Here is a 20208-nt window from a genome sequence, read left to right as displayed (position 1 = left end):
GGTAAACACATGAATGATCGGGCTTCACGCTAGTACGTCATTTCAAACCAGCTCATTTCATGGTCGACAAATTCGAATAGATATGTGAAAGTTATCACTCGTTCATCGCTCTCATAGATATCCCCAGGTAGTACCTCCTGATCCACTCAAAAGTCATCAGAGGGTATTGCCTCCCTGCTCGACCATGACTCACGGGTTTGGTACTCCTTCAGTGGCAGTAGCAACTACACCAACGGTAATCTCAACGTTCTTCTCCCACTTGTTCGCAAGTAGGAAACGCAAATCGCAATCGAAACAATCGTTAAAATCCGGTGGACCGGGAGGAGGGCCAGAGAATCAGCTGAGCTATGAAGAAGGCTTAAAAGTCATAAGGCGTTTCTTGGGATTTGCTAGTCATCATGGTGTAGAAGAAGTGCAAAGTTTCACGGCTATGTGGGTTCCGACGCCTCGTAAGTCGTCTCATCGAGTATCAATCCTCACAAACGTTGTCGGCTTTGTCATTGTCAATAGCTGTCCTTGTTTATCGCTGGTGATGTCGGACATTCCTGCCTGCGCAGAAGGCTTTCGGCGGAATAGCAAGCTCACGACAGATTATAGACTGGGTCAGGAGAGAAACGGTCACAATACCCGATACGAACATCCGAGCTGCCGAGGACATACTAGCAAGACATCTGTCAACCTATGGACCGGAAGGAGAATCTGGTGGTGGACTCAAGCTTGTAGGAGGCGGCAAGTGGTGGCGCATCAGAGGAAGGACGCTGGAAGGAGAATGGATTGAGGTCAGCTATGGTGTTCTTGTTCTTGCGGGGGGATGCAAGCTGACTGATATACCGGTAGATGCAAAAAGACTACATAAAGCGAAAGGCTACTACAAGCAGGAGATCATCTAGTCAATCTACGAGCGAAGTCACCGCTCAGACCAGCACGAATAACGGTACTGACTATTGGAGATATTTACCGAAACGAGCTGGAACAGCGGGAAGTGGGAGCATCAAGGATAACGCTGGGAAAGACGTTTTGGAGGAAAGGGTAATTCTGTATATACATGGTAAGTCTTGGTCTTTGGGTCTGGATCACAGCTCACTTCCGATGACAGGCGGGGCGTTCTTCTTCTCATCGCTCGAGACACATCGTTATCAAGTCCAACGGCATGCTAGAAAAGCAGGTGCCAGGGCTTTCTCGCCTGCCTACAGGCTAGCCCCGCAATACCCTTTCGTGAGCTGCACCCTTCTCTCATATACCTTTCCCCAGATGATTGTCTGACACCCGTGATTTATCAGCCATGCGGTCTTCTCGATTCACTCGCTTCTTACTTATACCTCATAGATCCACCTCCGGGAACGCACGACCCAATCTTACCGACCAATATCATCATGATGGGGGACAGTGCAGGCGGAGGAATGGTCATCTCGCTCTTAGTGCTCATACGGGAGATGGGATTACCTATGCCGGCTGGCGCAAGTTTGATATCGCCTTGGGTGGACTTGACGCATAGTATGCCCAGTATAGGTGGATGGAACGGCGGCGACTTCATACCTTCTTCCGGGTACGTGGTGCAGCCCTATTCAGTGGACCAGGAGTCCAAGTTGATAGCTCGTTCTCAGATTCCACTATAAGCCAAGTTGTGCATGGCCCCCATTGACTGGTAGTGGGATCACGGTCGCTATGCCCGATGGCTCAGAACAACATTTCGACGAACAAATACAGATGTATTGGTGAGTTGGTCGTACATGCGTCGATCTTCTAAGCTCAGGCTCATGAGGCTTATTACAGTCCCAACAATCTGCTCACTCATCCGCTTGTCTCGCCGGTCAATCAAGGCTCATTGGGTGGTCTTTGTCCCTTGCTCATTGTGAGTTAGCGACTCTAGACCCGCTAATTTCAGCTTACGCAATTCAATAGGTCGGTGGTGGTGGCGAGCTCTTGCGGGACGAGGTAAGTCATGTTTCCTGTACATACATGCTGCAGTAAGCTGATCAAGTGTCTAGATTATGTACATCGCCCATAAAGCGGCTTCGCCAACTCAATATCCCCCGGGCTCCCTCACACTATCGCAATATCCCGATCAAGCCAGATTAGTCAACAAATACAAGCCCACCAAGGTGCATCTGCAAATTTACGAAGGATGTTGTCATGTAGTGCCCACTTTGAGCTGGACGAGAAGCTCAAAGTACATGTATCGGGCTGCCGCCAAGTGAATACCCGCCCCCCCAATCACAAATGTCACTACTATATAGCGAGGCTGATAGATCTTTACTCAGCTTCAACATCTGGGCGTTTACTGCTGCTCAAAAGGCAGTTCAACGTAAATTGCACCACGAGAAATCGCACCACTCCCTCAAACACCCTTCTCGGCAAAACAGCACTACTCCATCATCTTCATCCGTGCCTCCGAGCGGTACTACGTCGACCACAGGCAGTCGCGCGGGATCCACCATCGATCTCACGCAACCCATCATTGGATCTACCGCGGCGTCAGCAGCCAACAAAGAAGAGATCGATCTGGCCGACCTCGAATCTGAAGCGTCTTCCGACTCAGATGATTCTGCATCTACTTCCACACATGCGGACGGTGCTGAAGGGGATAAAGGACCCGTTAAAGGTGTAGTCACTGTATCAGGCAGTGAACCTTTATTAGGGAGCAGTAATATCGTTTCGGAGCGAGTATCGACTCATGGGAAAATACGCGCTTTTGAACCTATCGATCAAATCCCTGCACTAGATCCGAAGTTACGAGAGGAGATAGGCCAAGTGCACGGCGGAGGAGCTATTCAGAAATGGCTGAATAAACGAGCTGAATGGGATGAAAAGTATTCGAAAGATCTGAAAAAATGGAGAGAGGTAAAACGCAAAGATCGAGAATTGGCCAGACAGAATGGATATCTGACGAGAGATCTTCAAGGAGAAACCCCGCCCCTGTGTTCCCTAGCGGGAGTGTATGACTTGAAACTTGCGAAAGATATTGGAAGGTCGGTAGATGAGCCGACGGGTAAACAGAGTGGAGTAGTGGGAATGTGGATGAAGATGGGTGCCAAGGCGGATAAAGAGCATGCTGGAGGAGATAATTTGGGAGAAATCAAGTCGAATGTCGAAGAGCAGATTCGCAGGGAGTCGGTCTCGGCGGGATCTGGGGCTGGGGCTGGGGTACCCACTGGTTCACAGAGAGGTCTGGTCAGTGAGCCAGTTCCGATCCCGCCATCAAATACGAAGACAGATACTATACCTGAGCACGAGGCTACAGAGAGCGAAGGTAATAGGTAGCGATAGATCGATGGATAATGATGTGAATTAGATCCGTTGATGCAGGCGCATGTACATCGAAGGGAGATGTGTTTGTAGCTTGTTGATCGTTTATAATTAGATCGGATCATATGTAGAGTACAGTTTAGAATCATGTCAATTCTTTAATAAGATGGTCTGAAGGTTTGACCGGAAGATGCACCATCGACCTTGTGATCCGTTGGTCTGGCTGACGATTCATAAATAATCACTCCCGGACGATTGGGCAGCTAAGGGCCATTCCGCTGTCAGTATCAGTCACTGAAGAAGCATCACATCGTACGAATTCATTGTTGAGAAGCAAGCAGCTTACAGGTTGATGAGTCCCCCGTAATCCAATGTAATACACCCTCGTCGTCTCTTCCTCGCCGTCGGAGTTGTTGCCCGGGAAGTATAGTGTGAGGGAAGTCAGCCCGTTGAATTTGGCGGCTCTGAGATGGAGAACGATGGAATGGCACAACAAGGCCAGTCAGTCATGGTCAGGTTATCAACGATGTGGAATTTGTCGTTGAGTGAGAAGGGCAAGTCAAGTCATTATACTAGTATGACTTGCTGCTGTATTCAGCCTCTGTTCAACTCACTTGACCTGATACTCCACCCCTTCTCTGACATCTACCACGTCGAAAGCCTGTGTCGGCGTCGAGGAAGAAGCGTCTGAAAAATCTAATCCTGGATTATCGCGGAACTGCAACCCAATTCCAAAATCACAACCTCAGCTAGTAGATTCACGGTACCACCCTTGTGAGTCTGTGAGTTTTAATAGAAATAGGTTCGCAATGAATCGTCGTGTTCCAACTCACCAGACGCATCTCTGAAGGGACTTTGCCCGATGGACCCGCTTTGAGGGTGATAGAGCGCAATGAGATGGAAGCGGTGAATGGGACTAATGCAGCAGCGGGTCAGCTTGAATCCCTTCCAAAATCCAGATTCGTCATGGAAGTTGCAGCGGAGTGCGTACTGATTATTATCAACTCGTCATCGACTTCACTCTCACACCACTATATCAACCTCGAAGATCAGCTCATGAAACTCGAGACATCGAGACACTTAGCCTTATCGTCGAACGCAAAGGACTTACCAGAGTCTCGTCGTCCCTCATATCCCAGCTCCTGAGCGATTGTCCAACTCGTCAGCTCAAAGAGCCTCTTTGAAATTATGATAGATACTACAAGAAGAGAGGAGTATGCGTATGAGAAGCTCACTTAATTACCTTCCGACCAGCTTCCCCACCTCCATCAGCATTCAGCGCAGTAACATTCGGTAAGTCGATCTGACCATATAATGAGTCTAGCGGCGAGACTTCCAAGGGAACTTCATGTGAATGACCGTGATTATGATCATGGTCGTGACCGTGATCGTGTGCTTCGTGGGAACAGGACATTGTATCCACTTTGTAGTCAGTCAGAAGGCGGATCAAATTGAGTGTAAATATGGAAATGACTGGAAGGTGGAAAGGAGGAAAAGCTCAAGATGAAAGTGAAGTGGACCGCAAGAGTGGAGGGATGCTCGGTGCACGAGGACTTTGGCTGGATAAGGTTATAAGCGGCAACGACGCGTTTTGTGGCATCAATTTCATCGTCTTCCTTTCCTGGTATGCATACTACAGTACACCAGATGACGATAGCTTCACCTTCGCTTGACTGACTGTAGGTTGATGCAAACTTTGACAAACTTTCACCTTCGATAAATCTAACAGAGCTTATTCAATTCAGTAGGCTATTTGGCTGGTCACGGCGTCATTTACGTCCTTTCTTCTCGATATCTTGTCTTCGCACGAATGCACTCCTTTGACGCCGAATGACAGGGCACTGTGACAGATAGCCTTGTGGCTTGACTGTTGCGGGTAAGTATGGCATGGAGAAGACCATTGTTGATAACCTCACACATACTTGCGAGCCATAGAGTTGAGACGTATTCAACTACGAGCCGCTTACGATCAATCGCTCCAACTTACGACTACTGTAGCACCGCGCGGAACCATGCCACATGATAACCAGTCATCTGCCAAAAGTCCAGACTCATCAGGGCAGGCATGCGACTCACGAAACGAATGGATAGAGCTCACCTCTATCGACCCTACTTCGGTAGATGCAGAAGACCCTGAGATCACAGTACCTGAAGGACTGTTTTTTCTCAGGACAGCTACGATGCCAGTCGTTTCGAAGAGGACGAACGACAAAACCTCTCGGCGACATGGTATACCACAGCCAAGTCGCTCCGGCTCGAACGTATTCTCACTGAGTCAAGATGAGAGAGATGTTTTGTCAAACGTCAGAGCGACCCTTCCGTCCAGGATCAAAGACAACGACCATCGCTTTCGATAGCGATGATGATGAATCGGCGCCTTCATCAAGATAATAATATGTTGAATTGCATGTTATCTGATGACTCTACGGTGATACCAGTTCGGGATGGAAAAACGCTACGAAGCAACTCAAAAGGAGGCTCCTCGTACAATCCGAGGCGGAGAATCAGGATAATCATGATTCTTCGACTGGGAGGAATTACCTCGAAGCAAGTGAGATCATTGGCTTGATTATCGATAGACAGCACCCGAGTATGGCGGGATGTAAGCCTCAGGAAAGAGATTATCTGAGAGTCTAAAGCCGATCGGTGGCAAAGTTTGAGGGAGAAAGGATTGGTCAAACGGTCAAAAGTGGAATACAATCTCGTCGTCCTTTGCTCATGGGCCGATCCCCTATGCACGGGTAAGGTGTCATGGGTATTTTCATCGCTTTATTCACTCCTCTTTTGGGCATGAACGAGTCTGTTCCTCAGTACTTTCTTCCTCATCCTCAATGCGTTCGTGGAATATCCTCTTCAGAGGCTGAGGAGAACCTCGGTCCCGATCAAGCAGTGGATCGCAATACAATATGAGGTCACTTCTTGCCTCCCTTGTTACTCACATAAGTTACTCCGCTGGACTATGACGCGATTGTCACAATCATGGAACAGCTCACAAGAGACGTGACGTCTTCTGGTCCCCTCGTACTGTGTGTAATGTAATCTGGGATCCTTTGTTGTATAGCCATATTACAAAAGGTAGCATCCCATCGCATACTCTCTCGCCCTCCCTCACCTGCTCATTGCGCAAAGTATATAACACTTACTGTCCTTCGAATCCTCTCTTTCGTCGTTGAAACTCATCAACCACTTCAGACTTCAGTATGTCAGGTATACATTCTCGGGCTGTCGCAGATACCTCTCCCGACACTTACCAAGGCGACTCCTCTGGCTATTCGTCAGGCCGAGGAGACTCCCGATCAAGTCTGCAAGGGGTCCAGGCCAAATATCCGGGCGCGTATACCCCTTCTTCTGGCGGCATAGCCGTTCAACAAGACCTGAGAAGTAAAGCCAGTGGACATCTATTGAGACTTACCAACGGGCACAGGCCCTCCGGACCATTTTTCGAGTCGGAATCGAACATCTCAGCCAATCTCCAAACTCAGGCTGCTGCCTCACGTATCAGTCACGCTTTCGACGCCACTTCCAAGCAGCGGAACATGCTGGCGTGTATCAGTGTGAACGACTATTCGTGCTTCAGCGATACCCCTCGATCCGATCTTGAGTGGCTGAAGTCAAGCGTCGACGATATCTCCCGAAGATCTGGGGTCGAGAATTTACCATCCTCTTCCGATGGAGGGTTACCGACTATGGGCGATATCAAGCTGCTTTCAGACTACGTTGATAAGCTGTCCGCGGCTTCTGTCTGAGGCCGGTCAGGCGTACAACAGAAGAGGGGAGTCAGTCTCGATACGTGTGTCCTTGTTGGAGAGCCCCTCATATGGCACGGAGGAGTGATCTAGGATCATACTATTCTGATAGCCATGCAGCATTCTTTTGATGGCGTCCTGATGGTATAGGCTTCGGGCTTTGAGAATACAGTATATCCCCATGCGACGCAAGACGATCTGGACTTTGTGGCTCCCTACACAGCAGTCCGTTCCACAATTCAGGCGAGTGGATCATTGAGCCACTAAAGGCGGGCTCTGCAAGCAGGATCTTTCATCAAGCTGTTTTTCGGACTCATTCGAGCAGTCTGAAGAGGTGAACACGCCGTGCAACGAGTCGCTGGTGAAGCGCCACACGAGGCTCTGCGTGTCGTCGATTCTTGTATCCCAAAATGACGTCCGACGTTGAATCCAGCAGAATCAGGCATGTTGTCTGCATGATCACATTCAAGCACCGCCGAACCGAACCTTTTCATCGGTTCGGCAAGGCGGTCTTTGAACATTGCTCACACTTCGCACCCGGTCTGTATCGCTGTGACTCACTTTGGTCGCTCCTTTGCAATCGCTACAGGAGAATCAGATGTGTCAGAAGATTAAGGCTTACTCCGAGATAGAAGGAATCACTTATCTTATCTGGTTTTCGTCGCTGGACGTTCATTTGACTCGATGTCGCACGATAAGCGGTCAAGATAACTAGGTGGATCATCTGAGGTTATCGTTCAAGGCATCCTGACATTATTCAAACCACAGAAAAGTGCTGATCTCTTCTAGAGAACCGTTGACACAGAATGGACAAACATCTTTGCAATACCCACTCCTCCATTAGCACAGCTGAGAACTCATATCCCACATATCAACCGGGCTCTCCATCCGAGTGGCGCGAGACAACCACATCCAGAAAGCCGATACGGACGCCCCTTCGGCATTCTCAAGCAAGCAATCTTCTGACCTTCGGTCGCAGCTTGATTCGATCGGACACATTGAAGCAAGATTCTCATCAGGGTCTTGGCAATCCAATTTGCTTCACGAAATGCGAAAAGAGCTCACAGGTCATCTGTCGGCTCTGAAACGGGGAGGTGATATGAAAAGTCGGCTGATTGAATTGAGGCTCTCTATGAGTAGCTCGATCCGCGATAACGATAAAGCGCTTGATACACACAGGCGGGAAGTCAACCGTATCATCCGCAAGATGATCGAGAAACAGGTCATTGGGGCAAATGGGAAGAACAGTGCGGCTGATGGTAAAAACTTCAACTTCGAGGTTGATGAGTCTGTATGGTGATACCATGTTCCGATATTCCGACTCAGCAGGAGCCGAGTCGTCATCCAGAATTTCAGTACGTCTGGATCATTAGGCATGATATATCAGCTTTAGAGATGCTCGTAGTTGACACTGTAGACGAATGCCTTCGGGCGAATGAAGAGCTACTCATGGTTGCCTAACGTTGTAAAGATATGGGGTCCATAAGCTTGTACAACCATACTATCATTCTAGCGGCGATCCTTCCATTATCCCTGTATCATCCTCGTCGGGTTCAGCGTCCGATTATTCATCCAGCACAATATCGACGCATGGAGATATGGCAATAACTGATAACGGTAAAACCCGTTGGATTTTCAACATCTTCCCCCACTCAAGATTTCCTCCTATCCATGATTCTGCTTATGACTCCGCAGAGTCCAATTACCTGATGCGAAAGGCAGAACAGATTGCGGACCTGTCGGTCAGATTGCAATCCAGATCCTTCTTCGCAAGCATTGAAGCGGCGCAACTCCTCAGCTGCATAGATAGTGGGAAGCGCTTCTATCTTCTTGAATTCTGTGTGATGATGGAGCTTTCCCTTGAGGTCTTATCAACAGTCCTCCCTCATCAATCAGCTCCGCCGGGCGATCGGATCGTGTAGAGTTAGCATTTCACTGAGACCATCAACCCTTTATTCATAACTCCTTTCTGTGTGACGGGGAAGTCAGGACTATTTGACTTCCGCAGGCCGATAGTACGCTGTATCAAACTCATCGATTGACTTATGGATACGCCGATTTAACCCTCCTCAGTCTATATAAGAGCAGTCATCTCGTCGTATCTGGAAGAAAAAGGCTCACAAGCGAGTATAGCCAACATCAATACCAATTTTATCAACAACCACCGCGATTTGATTGATCGCGATCGCACAATGTCCTCCACTCATCACACCCGAACACCGTCTGGTGACGCACTCCTCGCAGCCCTTCAAGGAAGACGAGTTATAACCTCACAAGCTTTCCAGGATGAAGCGACCATTCCAATCGATGCTCAAACGCAAACAGCGGCGGGTAGAATCAGAATGTCTTTCGCTCAAGGTTCAACCGAGTATCAATTGCTCACCGACGTTAGTCTTGCCAAGTCTTCCGTATATACAGTAGGCAACCGAGAATTAAACCAAGTTCGACTGAGCATAGATACGGCTTCATGCTCGGACAATGATCGTACCCTGGTACGCCGATTTTTGAACGAGCTGAGTGCTTATTCGACTCAGTAATTGGGAAAATACCGTGGATGGTCAATCAAGGGCCATAGGGTCACCATGATTGCGTGCGAAGGCACTTGGCCGTTGTAGTGTTTGTCAACAGGAGGCGAATTGGAGATATGTGGACTAGTGGGGAGCTTTCAGTTTCAGGTCCACTATGCATGCGAATGCCTTTCGAAAGACAGACTGTCAATTCGACTGCAGTATCGTCGTGCCCGTCGTAAACCAGGCAACTATTGTAAATTGGTATTCTGAGGATATTCCGTGTATGCTATCGGAAGCCTAGCCCTGTCCGCAAGTTCAGATCCACGATGTTGATGTCTGACTGAATGAGTACTGTGCCTCCCGTATATTTTGGCTCACTCCTTGAGCACCTCGATTGAGTAGAGCGTGACTCTTCCGTACTGATCCGAGCTCTTCTCAAATTCCAATTTCAACTCCGTCAAATACGGTAGCTCGTCGTGGCTGTGCTTCTTCACTATACCTTGTCCGTCCGGGTGCGCCTTGACAGCTCCTGAGTTTGCTTCGGCAGCGGTGATCTCAGTCGTGATCGTTGGTTCGGAGGTCGATGGTGGTACTTCATCTGTAGGTGATAGACCTGTAGGCGGGAATGGGATCCTGCAAATTCCGCCGAAAATATCAGTCGAACACTCGCGTCTTACGATCTAGTACACTGTCCAGCTCAAATGACAATCGCCACGGGATCGATTACTCACTCAAACACCTGCCTCTTATTCCTGTCTTCAGGGTAAATTTTCCCGCCCATCATTAGACCCAAGCCAACTCCTCCTTCTGCGTCTTCCGATCGAGCTACCCATACCGACACAGCGGTCGATACGAATCCACCTTGAAAAGTCAGAGCAAAGTGACTCGCTTGTACAGGCGTGTCAAACGTCAGGTGTAGCGATGAAGGGATATTGGACGACCACGGTATGCCTTCATCGGATGCTGAGGGGTTTAAGAGGTGTTTCTTCGATGAGCCGGGTGCGGTGGATGATACCCTAAGATGGATCAGGGGCATGCAAGTCAGATCAATGTGTGATACAGAATTCCTTGGGGCATCGATGCTTACGAGACTTTGACCGTCTTGGGGTCCAAGACACTACGCAGAGACATATTGGATATTCTTGATTTAAACCGAGAGCGCTGTAGGGCGACCAAAGATAGATTGGGTCAAGCAGAAGAAGAAGGTCGTTTGAGAAGTGAGTGACAAATTTGCAAGAGCTGTCTGCTGCCTCTGAGACTCAGTATAAGACCTCCAGATGAATAGTATATGGTATTTGTTTCTGCTTATAGACGTTTTTGGTGATGTTCAGTACCCTCGAAGTGATGTTTATAATCGCGATGATGACATAGTTTTTCCAGGTGATCGACCATCAACATCCAGGAATCCAGAAATAGCTAACCCGAAGTCACGTGGGACTCGGTCATCACTGTGGGTTTCCCACGGTAGTCAATTGGATTAACCTCTCAGGCCTGGCGTTTCTTTGACTTTTTCGAGATTTCTTCCGGCGAGCATGTTCAGCGCTCAACATCTTTTAGTACAGTGACAAGCAGCTCAAATCGATCTCGCAAGCAAGGGTCACACAACCTTGTAAGCCTGTAGCCTCTTCAAACTAGCGCAATCTGGAAGCTGCGTTACCAAAAACATCGCAAGCACGATGTCTCGCCCGTCCACATCCTTCCTTCGATCCGCCCTCAAAGCTAGCTCATCCGTCCCGAGGTCCGGCATCCAAGCGAGAACTGTGCTCAATGCAGCTAGTCGATCAGGGATCAACACCTCTTCAATAGACTACAGGATATTAGAGGGTGTCAATGGATTCTTGCCGAAGGAGAACTTCGATAGATTGCAAGAATGGCAGCTGGGTTTATGGGAGAGATTGCAAGGGGAAGTCAGTAGTAAGTATTCATCTACCCTTGTTACATTCATAGTTGCGTCTGTCACCCACTGTCCACTCCGGCATCTGATATCTATCCTACAATCTTCATCTATGGTGCTCTTAGGCAGCAGATGTTGACTCCCATTTATCATCGCAGACAACCCCGCCTTAATCGAGACAAAGCAAAAATGGGATAAATACGGACTCGACATGACAGATCTCATATCGTCAACAGCAAGGGACAAAGAATTGACTCTGGCCTACAACTATGCTGCTTTACTCCTGAATAACAGTTTCTTCCTGGAGAGCCTGGTGAGCTGTCGCAATATTACATGTCATCAAGGCGCACCATCATCATTGGATGTATGTTCCTGTTGATTGCGAAGCAAGGAATTGCAAGCATATTTATCCGCTCAGTAACATGTTGATAATTCGAATGTCTTTGACTAACTTGAAATATGCTCCTAGACTTCTGACAACACTCACCAAATCCCTTCGGAATTCCGAGATCTGCAGGAGAAGGTGGAAGCTTACGCTGAGGGTATTGTAGGCGGTGGATGGTTATGGGTGAGTCTCGCATTTTTGTGTAGTTTGCACTGGAGTAGAACCTCATTCTCCTGAATAGACGACGTAAGCCTTATGCTGAAATCCTCTTCGCGCAGATCGTTCGATGCGGCGACTCATCTGCAGATTTAGACGTGATCCCAACCTTTGCCTCCGGTACTCTACTCGTCTCTCAACGATCTCAACGAGGTCGAGAAGGCACTTTATCCCTCTTCGCCGAACCTCCAACATCCGGATCCACCGAACCTCCAACCTCGACCGCCCTCGAACCTCAAGCAGATGATCTCACCACTGCGCCATTGAACAAACGATCTTCGAAAACATACACTCATTCTAACAGACTGCAATATCCCTCACCGTTAGCCGTTTTGAACTTGCATGAACACGCTTATCTGGGTGGAAAATACGGCGTGTGGGACAAGAAGCAATATGCGAGCGATTGGTGGAAATCCCTAGACTGGAGGAAGGTGCAGAAGAGGAATGCAGAAACTGCTGCTTAGTCGGGAAAGATAGCTAAGCGTAGACAGGACAAGGCATGATGATGATGATATATGCATATGCACAACTTCATTCTCACCTTAGGTCCACGTGATGGGCTTTCCTCCTATCGGGCGAGAACATACAACGATCTCTGTCTCACCCGTTTCTGTGCAACCAAGAAATTGCTATGCGGTTTCTTGCGGGATATAAAGCCCTTCCTTCCGTACATATTCTCTGATGTCTTGCCCAACTAAGTCATCCACCAACTCCCAATCCTGCTTTGAGACAGCCTCTCTAACTTTCGTACTACTTATCTCCTCCCATCCTTCGTTACCCGTTCCCAATAACCTCAAATGCCCACTTTGCACCCATTGTTTCGCTCCATCTCGATTCAATATTTCCTCCTCTATCGCTCTGTCCGTCGAATCTTTTCCACGTCGAGCGCTGATCAGATACGAGCCAGAATCAAAGTATTCTTCCAACTTGTCTTCCATCTGATTTGGCGGATAAAACCTCGGGTCGAAGAATCGTATCAACGTATCTGTCCCCACTAAGAAGCTTAACTTTACGTCCAATTCTCTATCTCCTTGTGCATCTTCATTTTCATTTGGTGGTCCAGGGATTGGTTGAGTTGATAGGTAACTCCGTATTATGCTGGATTTCCCTACGAAGGTAGGTTCATTGATCAAGCCTATTGCTGTATTGGTGTCAGGGTGAGAACGGGATAAGATGGACATCATCTCCAGTCTCTGAGCAACTGTTGCGTCCGAGGCTTTCGAGGTCTTCTCGACGTTCCGAGCGGAGAATAATAAGAGTCGAGAAGTGTATGGTCCCGGATGACGTGTTGAAGAGGATGAAGCGGCATCATCACGGACTTCTCTCGGTGACGGAGCGGTAAGGGACGGAGGAGGGAAGGCGGAAAAGGCTATTTGCCTGTGAGCTGATGTAGGTGGGTTGAAGGATGAGTCGAGAATTGCGATATGTAAATCAGAACTTTGACTGGAACCGCTTGAAGAGTTCGGACGTGGCCAGTTCGGGGGTGAGGAGATTAGCTGGAAAGATCCTGGTGTGGAAGATATACGATTGATCGTTTCATGTAGTGAAGTGCTGCTCGTCATCTTCGTCAAACTTCGGTATATGGGACTGAAGATGCGCATTCAGCCGCGATGTTTCTGAGAAGAAATGAGTGATTATCATGCATATTCAATACTGTTTAATGTTCAAACCGACAGTGAGAGTGAACATGTGGAGGGCAGCGGTGGAACTACTTTTTGCACAGGCAACAGGCAATTCAAGTTACCGATTGTGTGGGTACTATTACCTTTAACCTGGAATCCAATGCTCATCCAGCCTATCTATCTACATCACACGATCAGCTGGCAGGTCCGGGATTACCTGAGGTACTGATCTTACAGTAATGAGCGTGATGCCGAGAATGCTATCAAATCGGTCACTGCTCAATAAGCAAGCACTCCGCTACTCCAGCTCGCCAGAACATGGTGTGATGACCCTGCAACCTCCACCTCTAAAGGACACCTCTCTACTACCGAGTTTGTCCAGCGTTCCGCATTCTTTATTGAACAAATGGTGACTGGATGCACAGCGAATACCCCCAAGACACAACCACACGATCAGTCATGAACCCATCTGTATGCATGACTTCCATCTACGGTCATAGAACCTGAAAAACGCCGGGTCCCGTCTGCTCCCCGCAGCTAAGTCAGGTATCGCTCGGTTAGTACCAAGGTGGGGGACCACTTGGGAATCCCGGGTGCTGTAGTTTTTGTTTCGGGTCTCAATCATCTTTCTCAGTGCGGACTGTCAGTCGGCCACGAAGAGGAGAAGATTGAGAAGTCGTTCTTGAAAAGTGCACTGTCAGTGAATATGGTCTGTGTGGATTTGATCGGAAATTTAACCATGTTCCTTTGAACTTGAAACGTCCGCTTTCTACACTGCTTATCGTGGTACCGCACAGCCAGAAACGCTACAGTACCTTGCATCGCAACATAGCTTTGCAGGTGTTTCATGCAAATCGTGATTTTATTTTGCGCTCGACTGAAGTGTCATCGCTGCATGCAATTCCATGATCGTAGAGCGGTCAGGGCCATGGAGTGCAACTCGATCTTATCGAGTAAGCGGTGTCGCAGGCGACCGCAGATCAGCATACATGAGAAGGTGATCTTCCTAGTGTTCGCTTGGCAGTGATTCCTCTGATGCCTGACAACCCAATACACTGCAGCCATTCTCCAAGCCAACAAAATACCTTCAACACGATCAGGTTAAATCACCTTCAACATCATGATCGTTCCCGATGTAGGATCTTCGTCCGCGTCAACGACAGCCATCAAAAGAGGGACTTTCGAGGAGGGTAATAGTGGATTACCGTTACCAGCTCTTATAGCTATACCCGTGAGTAGAACTGCATCTGCAGGGTTGGACACCTACTCCCTTATCTATTTATCTGACATTGTCAAAATACACCATTATCAGCTGTTTAGCGTGTTCATTGGCTTGACCATTGTTTTCGTCGCTTTCTCATGTATACGAAATCGAAGACACCAAGCTGTCTTGTGAGTACGCTTCCTCCGATTGTGCTAACACCATCAGCCCCCCGAGATATGTCAGCTGAATTGTCATGGATGTGCTATAGCAAGAAGACAACGGAAATACCTAAGATCGATCTCAATTCCCAGCCTGCAGGATTCGAGATTGACGGGGATCATCAAATCACACCTTATCCTGCGCCAGCCCACGAAACTTCATCGTCACCATCATCGTATCCCATGCTGAACTCGGATGCAGCGCGTCCATTATCACTTCAACCTAGTCTCGAATCGAGGGAATCGGCAGCGAGACCAGCTCACTCCCGATCGCCGTCTCAGGAAGCCTTGCTGCGGGATGAAGCGATTGATTTAAATGATCTGCATCCTCCTTCGTACCATCCTAAATGATATAAAATCTCGATTCTCGTCCAGACAAAACAACTATTCTTTCTTCCGAGATGGCGTCGGCCACAAAGCACCTCCAAACTTCGAGGGTTCTCCAATAGAATGGACATAGATACGCTCGGACGGATACACCGCTTCGGAGAAAAGGATTGCGTCTCGCGTTTCATGTCTGTGTTCATATGGGTTTGTGCGCATCAAGGTATCTTGGACACAGCAGACAGGCGTCCTTTGGATCTCCAGATCACTCGTACATACTCGTACATGGAGCAGCATCTGCCCGATGCATCGAATAAATGCTTTTCCGTTCTCCCTTTCTTACTTTCCGCCTCCTTTCCCTCCTCATAGTTAATAGATCATTCGACCCCCGGACGACGACAATTGAACGTTGTCCAGTAGCCTCAAGACATAAGACGCCGATATGCGCTTACCGATCATTGACAGGGGCAAGCAGAGACTGAGAGTGAGAGACTGGATAAGCGAGACGGATGCGAATTTACCTTTCCCAGCACTCAAGATCTTCATACCGGTAAGCTGCACTTTGCACATTGCGGTCATGGCAGCCGTGGGGTGCTCGACTCAGCATCAGCAAAGATATCTGACGGGAAAGCTTGGAATAATATAGGTCATCAGCGTGATACTAGGCTTGTCAGTCTTGTTCTGGGTATATCGATGTATAAGACGTCAGAGAATGCGGAATGCCTTGTAAGTTTCTACACCCCTCGGAGCGTGGGGTGCTTATCATGAAAAGATGTACGACATGGGATAGCTGAGTTTTAGTTGATATGTCTGAGCAGCAAGAAGAGATCGGCCATACCCAAAATCGAACTCCGCCCCGAGCCTAGATTCGAAATTGATGGAAATGCGCAGGAGGGAGAACATCTCATCACGCCATATCATCTGCCTGTGAATCGATCTCAAAGCGACCATGAGTCGAGCTCACGCCATAATCCATCGGCTCATCCGTCCTACACTCACCAGACTTCGTCCAGTCACCCGCCCGCTTCACACCTGGATCCACCGCTCAACCGCCCACCACAACACGGTGATCATCATCCGCGGACTTCTTGCAGGCATGACGAAGAACACAGTCTGACCTTACCGCTGGATTACCCACCTCGGAGCGACGGAGGATACGGGTCAGAACGAGGGTACAACTCGGCTCCACCTGCTTATAGTCAACTATCGGACCACGGCGATGCTGCTCGATGATCGCATGGGATTACGTGAGCCAAGGCATTAAAGAGGGGTCTTCATCGCATCCTACACATAATTGAGAGATGGTGTCTCTGTCCCAATCATCTATCTCGGCCGACTCAAGACATGGTCATTTTAAGCCGGCAAGGAATGCCGGAGCTGAGGAGCGATAAACGTGCTAAATCGATAAGATACGGTAAATCCATTCTTCGCTCCTTGGCTTCTTGGCGATGATTGATTTGTACCTGATGCCTGCGGTGTCCCAAGATCCGATTGTATGTTGTACAGGCTCGGCGAGGACCCGGTTGGTGCCTAACAGAAAGACCGAACTTGACGCTCTGCTTCTTAGCTGGAGTGACAAGCTGAGCGATTTAAAATCTGAATTACGACCGCGGATCAAACGTATCTAGGTCAAGTCCGACATGATAGAGTTTGTACCTTATCGTAAAGGCAGCAGAATAGTGGTATTCGGCATGATATCATTGCTTCTTCTGTTGTCTTGGCACAGCCTTCTGATGCATTGGTGCATTGATGCATTGATACGCTTGATAGTGCGAGGAACGTGCTTTGATCCGCTTATTGCTGTGCCGATCCACTTGAGATGCTTGATAGATACATATGAGAGGACGATCTGGTCGATGCATCCAATTTTATAGATACTGTATCTCTGACATTACCCAAATTACAACACCCAGCTATTCGGATTGATTCACTATCAAAATACTCGCAACCTCAAATCATAACAGATCGAATCAACACGACTCGACTGGACTCCACTCTACAATGTATATCATCCCGACGCTCCACCCTCGAGCGACTATCACAGCTACGAGCGGCGGTCTGACATTCACTTTCACCGAACCAGTCTCGACTTCCTCTGGCTCTTCTTCTTCACGTGGTACTGCGACGGCGACAGGAGCTGCGATATCATCAAGAACGGCAAGTTATTACAGTGCGACTTCGCGCGCTTCATCGAGCAGATATAGCTATTACTCTTACCCTACGTACACCTCTTCTTCCTCCAGATCAAGTTCTAGTGGACTCAGCTCGCCGCTCAAGATCTTCATTCCTGTAAGTCTCCTATCCATGAATCCCATACCTCTCGACTATATCCTTGAATTTCATGATATCCTGAGTCGAGCTGACGTGATCTGGTTTGATGTGATTACCAGATATTCGCTACCTTCTTCGCTATCGTCGTGCTGGTGTTTATAATCACGGCAGTCAGAAGAGCAGATATGCACAGGCGGTTGTGAGTATCATATGACCTACCGAGACCTCGACCTTCTATTCATCAAGTTTGCCCCAATTTAAGTTTACTTGAATAACAAAGAACATGGGAAAAGAAGAGCGCAAATGCTGAGTTCTGGTCTTTGATCGTAGCCACTCGAAAACACCCCCCAGAATGGGAGCTACCAACATCCCCCAAATCCCAATCAATCGCTCAAACAGTCCATTCGATATCGATTCTCCGAGAGTAACTCCCTACCCCGCTCCGATGAGTCAAGCGTATACAGCCAATACAAGTGGGCCGGTCATACAGGATATCCCATCGGCATATCAGTCCATACCTACCGCTAGAGACCAAACGCACAACTTACCTGGATATCAATATCAAGCGAGTGAAGCTGGGATGACCATGCCTCCGACCTATGACGAGGTGCTCAGAGGCAATAACAGATAGTATTGAGGTTTGGATTCTTGCTCGATAGGAAATTTTACAAAGGGTCAGCACAAAGGAAGAAATTGTAAATATAGTTGTATAATCTACGACCAGCTTGTATATGAACGTCAAATACCGGGAGTAAATGAGCCAATTGTGTTAGTAAGTAAATAACGGAAGTCAAGTATAATTGTTCGGGTAGCGTATTGTATGCATGATGATATGCTTATGCTGTTTGATATTGACAATTTGAGCTGTATTTCCCTTCTTTACTTTTTTACTGTTTTCCATCACAGTATGATTGTCCTTCGCTTTGGCTTGGCCTGGCTTCGATCATTCACTGCACGTCAAGTTGGAGCTGATGGCCTGGTATTAGCCGTAGATTCCAATGCGAAGGTGATAGATTGTTCGGCGTTGTTGCTTAAGCTCTCGGATCACCTCGATATCGGTGCAGTTGCTGATGGATGCGGTAAAAGCGTTTCCAAAGCCTTGGCGGTGTTTTCCCTTTCGTTCTTGATCAATTCGGATATTGGCTTATCATTTGAGTCTGTGCCGTCTCCTGAGAAATAGAAATGACAGAAAATCAAGTCCAGTCAGACAAGCTCATTTTCAGTCTCTGCTCCCGAGAGATCGCTGGTATCCATTCTTGATCAATCGAGTAAGGATACAGCTGCTTACCCATCAATTGGAATAACATCGCTTCGCTCGTAGTCACCACAGCACCTGTATCTCTCATCCGGTCAAACGCTAAGGGTATCTCCAGTTCGTGACATGCTGAAATTGCGTCGGCGAGGATGAAGACTCGTTTGTGGAATCGGGGACGATCTAGTAGATCCAATGCGGTCTGTAGAATGCATACATGCGCCTGTGTGACAAACATCAGCTCATCAGCGCACTCCGACATGGCGGCCGGCACTTCGCAAGCTGAACCATGGAATACTCAACATACTTCGATGCCGACCAATATCACATTATCGTAGTTCTTGAGCAGCGGTCTGACTTCGTCGGTAATCATCGAAAACTAGTGAATGATACAGCGATCAGTCCAGTGTAACAGACGTGGATCGTAGCAAAGCCATGAAGCTCACGCAGTCTTTGCCGAATGTGCCGAGATGTTGAGGTCCATAAGCCTGTTCCACAATCTCGGACGCCGTTGGACCTGTGAACAGATCGATGTCATCGTCAATTTGATGTCATGCTTCGGTGAAAGAGATCATGAACTTACCACTACCATTCTGTTCTGTCAACAATGTCGCCATCTATGAGAAAACAAACATGAGTGCAGTACTTTCTACCCTGATGAGGAATAACCGCAGGATGAGTACTGACTTTGAGGAACTGCAAAGAGGATGAAAGCGAGATCAGCTACGATCTGTCTGTCTGGATGCGAAACAGCTGAGACAAACCCTAGCAGCTTTCAGCAATTTCACTATGCTTTTAGCCATCCAATTGAACCCATGCGTTCCCTCACCTGTCCAATTTCAACAATGCTTCATTAGCTCACACGACCCATGCAAGGAGACCCCGCAACCCCAAGCCGACTCACGAAACCTCTCTTGACAATCGCATACCATCAACAACGTCCTATTACGATCAACGATCCTTGTATGAGTCATCTTGACGATAATGTCCGTGTATTACTTCACCGTACGAGCTGTAAATCTATATGAAAGGGAAGATGAAGCAGAAGTGTTGATCGCGATTACATGTTGAGATAATTCATGTCAACTGTAACTTCGATTCAAGCCAAGAAGTCGGTCTGACTTTTCCCCTGATACGATGCGTCAGGATGATGAGCTTGATCCGATCTAGCTCACCCCATCGTCACGTAAATCCCATCGCTAAAATCCACCCTCTCTTCCAAAACTCGATCTGAATCGGACGCGATGATCCGAACCAAAGCGGGGCAAAAGGCGGAGATATACTTCGCTGGAATCGATTACATAATACGATCAAAACAAT

The 20208-nt window shown here is 48.1% G+C and overlaps 11 protein-coding genes and 1 non-coding gene across 12 annotated transcripts; 8 read left to right on the top strand and 4 right to left on the bottom strand.

The window, feature by feature from the left end:
• Positions 1-184: 184 nt before the first annotated feature.
• Positions 185-3261, top strand: I303_108271 (uncharacterized protein; the record flags this gene model as incomplete). The annotated part of the gene is made up of 10 exons (XM_018410672.1): positions 185-449; positions 598-779; positions 838-1048; positions 1097-1215; positions 1281-1546; positions 1605-1715; positions 1774-1852; positions 1903-1935; positions 1989-2194; positions 2262-3261. 10 exons carry the CDS (start codon positions 185-187, stop codon positions 3259-3261), a joined length of 2472 nt encoding a protein of 823 aa, XP_018260482.1.
• A 143-nt stretch (positions 3262-3404) lies between these two features.
• I303_108270 (uncharacterized protein) lies at positions 3405-4660 on the bottom strand (the record flags this gene model as incomplete). The annotated part of the gene is made up of 7 exons (XM_018410673.1): positions 3405-3509; positions 3593-3710; positions 3861-3964; positions 4080-4162; positions 4238-4277; positions 4358-4388; positions 4482-4660. The coding sequence occupies 7 exons, from the start codon at positions 4658-4660 to the stop codon at positions 3405-3407; spliced, it is 660 nt and encodes a 219-aa protein (XP_018260483.1).
• A 1786-nt stretch (positions 4661-6446) lies between these two features.
• I303_108269 (uncharacterized protein) lies at positions 6447-6992 on the top strand (the record flags this gene model as incomplete). The annotated part of the gene is made up of 1 exon (XM_018410674.1): positions 6447-6992. The coding sequence occupies one exon, from the start codon at positions 6447-6449 to the stop codon at positions 6990-6992; it is 546 nt and encodes a 181-aa protein (XP_018260484.1).
• A 2192-nt stretch (positions 6993-9184) lies between these two features.
• On the top strand, positions 9185-9529 carry I303_108268 (uncharacterized protein; the record flags this gene model as incomplete). The annotated part of the gene is made up of 1 exon (XM_018410675.1): positions 9185-9529. The coding sequence occupies one exon, from the start codon at positions 9185-9187 to the stop codon at positions 9527-9529; it is 345 nt and encodes a 114-aa protein (XP_018260485.1).
• Positions 9530-9876: 347 nt separating this feature from the next.
• On the bottom strand, positions 9877-10633 carry I303_108267 (uncharacterized protein; the record flags this gene model as incomplete). The annotated part of the gene is made up of 3 exons (XM_018410676.1): positions 9877-10135; positions 10234-10518; positions 10590-10633. 3 exons carry the CDS (start codon positions 10631-10633, stop codon positions 9877-9879), a joined length of 588 nt encoding a protein of 195 aa, XP_018260486.1.
• A 545-nt stretch (positions 10634-11178) lies between these two features.
• I303_108266 (uncharacterized protein) lies at positions 11179-12461 on the top strand (the record flags this gene model as incomplete). Its single annotated transcript, XM_018410677.1, has 4 exons — positions 11179-11416; positions 11555-11709; positions 11866-11964; positions 12060-12461. 4 exons carry the CDS (start codon positions 11179-11181, stop codon positions 12459-12461), a joined length of 894 nt encoding a protein of 297 aa, XP_018260487.1.
• Positions 12462-12626: 165 nt separating this feature from the next.
• Positions 12627-13559, bottom strand: I303_108265 (uncharacterized protein; the record flags this gene model as incomplete). The annotated part of the gene is made up of 1 exon (XM_018410678.1): positions 12627-13559. One exon carries the CDS (start codon positions 13557-13559, stop codon positions 12627-12629), a length of 933 nt encoding a protein of 310 aa, XP_018260488.1.
• Positions 13560-14108: 549 nt separating this feature from the next.
• Positions 14109-14223, top strand: I303_108264. Its single transcript, XR_001936514.2, has one exon. It is a non-coding gene; the product is annotated as a 5S ribosomal RNA (ribosomal RNA).
• Positions 14224-14739: 516 nt separating this feature from the next.
• Positions 14740-15392, top strand: I303_108263 (uncharacterized protein; the record flags this gene model as incomplete). Its single annotated transcript, XM_018410679.1, has 3 exons — positions 14740-14850; positions 14932-15011; positions 15092-15392. 3 exons carry the CDS (start codon positions 14740-14742, stop codon positions 15390-15392), a joined length of 492 nt encoding a protein of 163 aa, XP_018260489.1.
• Positions 15393-15807: 415 nt separating this feature from the next.
• I303_108262 (uncharacterized protein) lies at positions 15808-16598 on the top strand (the record flags this gene model as incomplete). The annotated part of the gene is made up of 3 exons (XM_018410680.1): positions 15808-15915; positions 16012-16091; positions 16184-16598. 3 exons carry the CDS (start codon positions 15808-15810, stop codon positions 16596-16598), a joined length of 603 nt encoding a protein of 200 aa, XP_018260490.1.
• Positions 16599-17366: 768 nt separating this feature from the next.
• On the top strand, positions 17367-18267 carry I303_108261 (uncharacterized protein; the record flags this gene model as incomplete). Its single annotated transcript, XM_018410681.1, has 3 exons — positions 17367-17654; positions 17756-17835; positions 17967-18267. 3 exons carry the CDS (start codon positions 17367-17369, stop codon positions 18265-18267), a joined length of 669 nt encoding a protein of 222 aa, XP_018260491.1.
• Positions 18268-18680: 413 nt separating this feature from the next.
• I303_108260 (uncharacterized protein) lies at positions 18681-19862 on the bottom strand (the record flags this gene model as incomplete). The annotated part of the gene is made up of 8 exons (XM_018410682.2): positions 18681-18805; positions 18925-19111; positions 19196-19267; positions 19335-19405; positions 19472-19505; positions 19576-19584; positions 19653-19717; positions 19793-19862. 8 exons carry the CDS (start codon positions 19860-19862, stop codon positions 18681-18683), a joined length of 633 nt encoding a protein of 210 aa, XP_018260492.2.
• Between the last annotated feature and the right edge of the window lie 346 nt (positions 19863-20208).

The sequence above is a fragment of the Kwoniella dejecticola genome, chromosome 11 (genome assembly GCF_000512565.2).
Source record: "Kwoniella dejecticola CBS 10117 chromosome 11, complete sequence".
NCBI lineage: Eukaryota > Fungi > Basidiomycota > Tremellomycetes > Tremellales > Cryptococcaceae > Kwoniella > Kwoniella dejecticola.
This window is presented reverse-complemented; position numbering and strand designations above follow the sequence as displayed.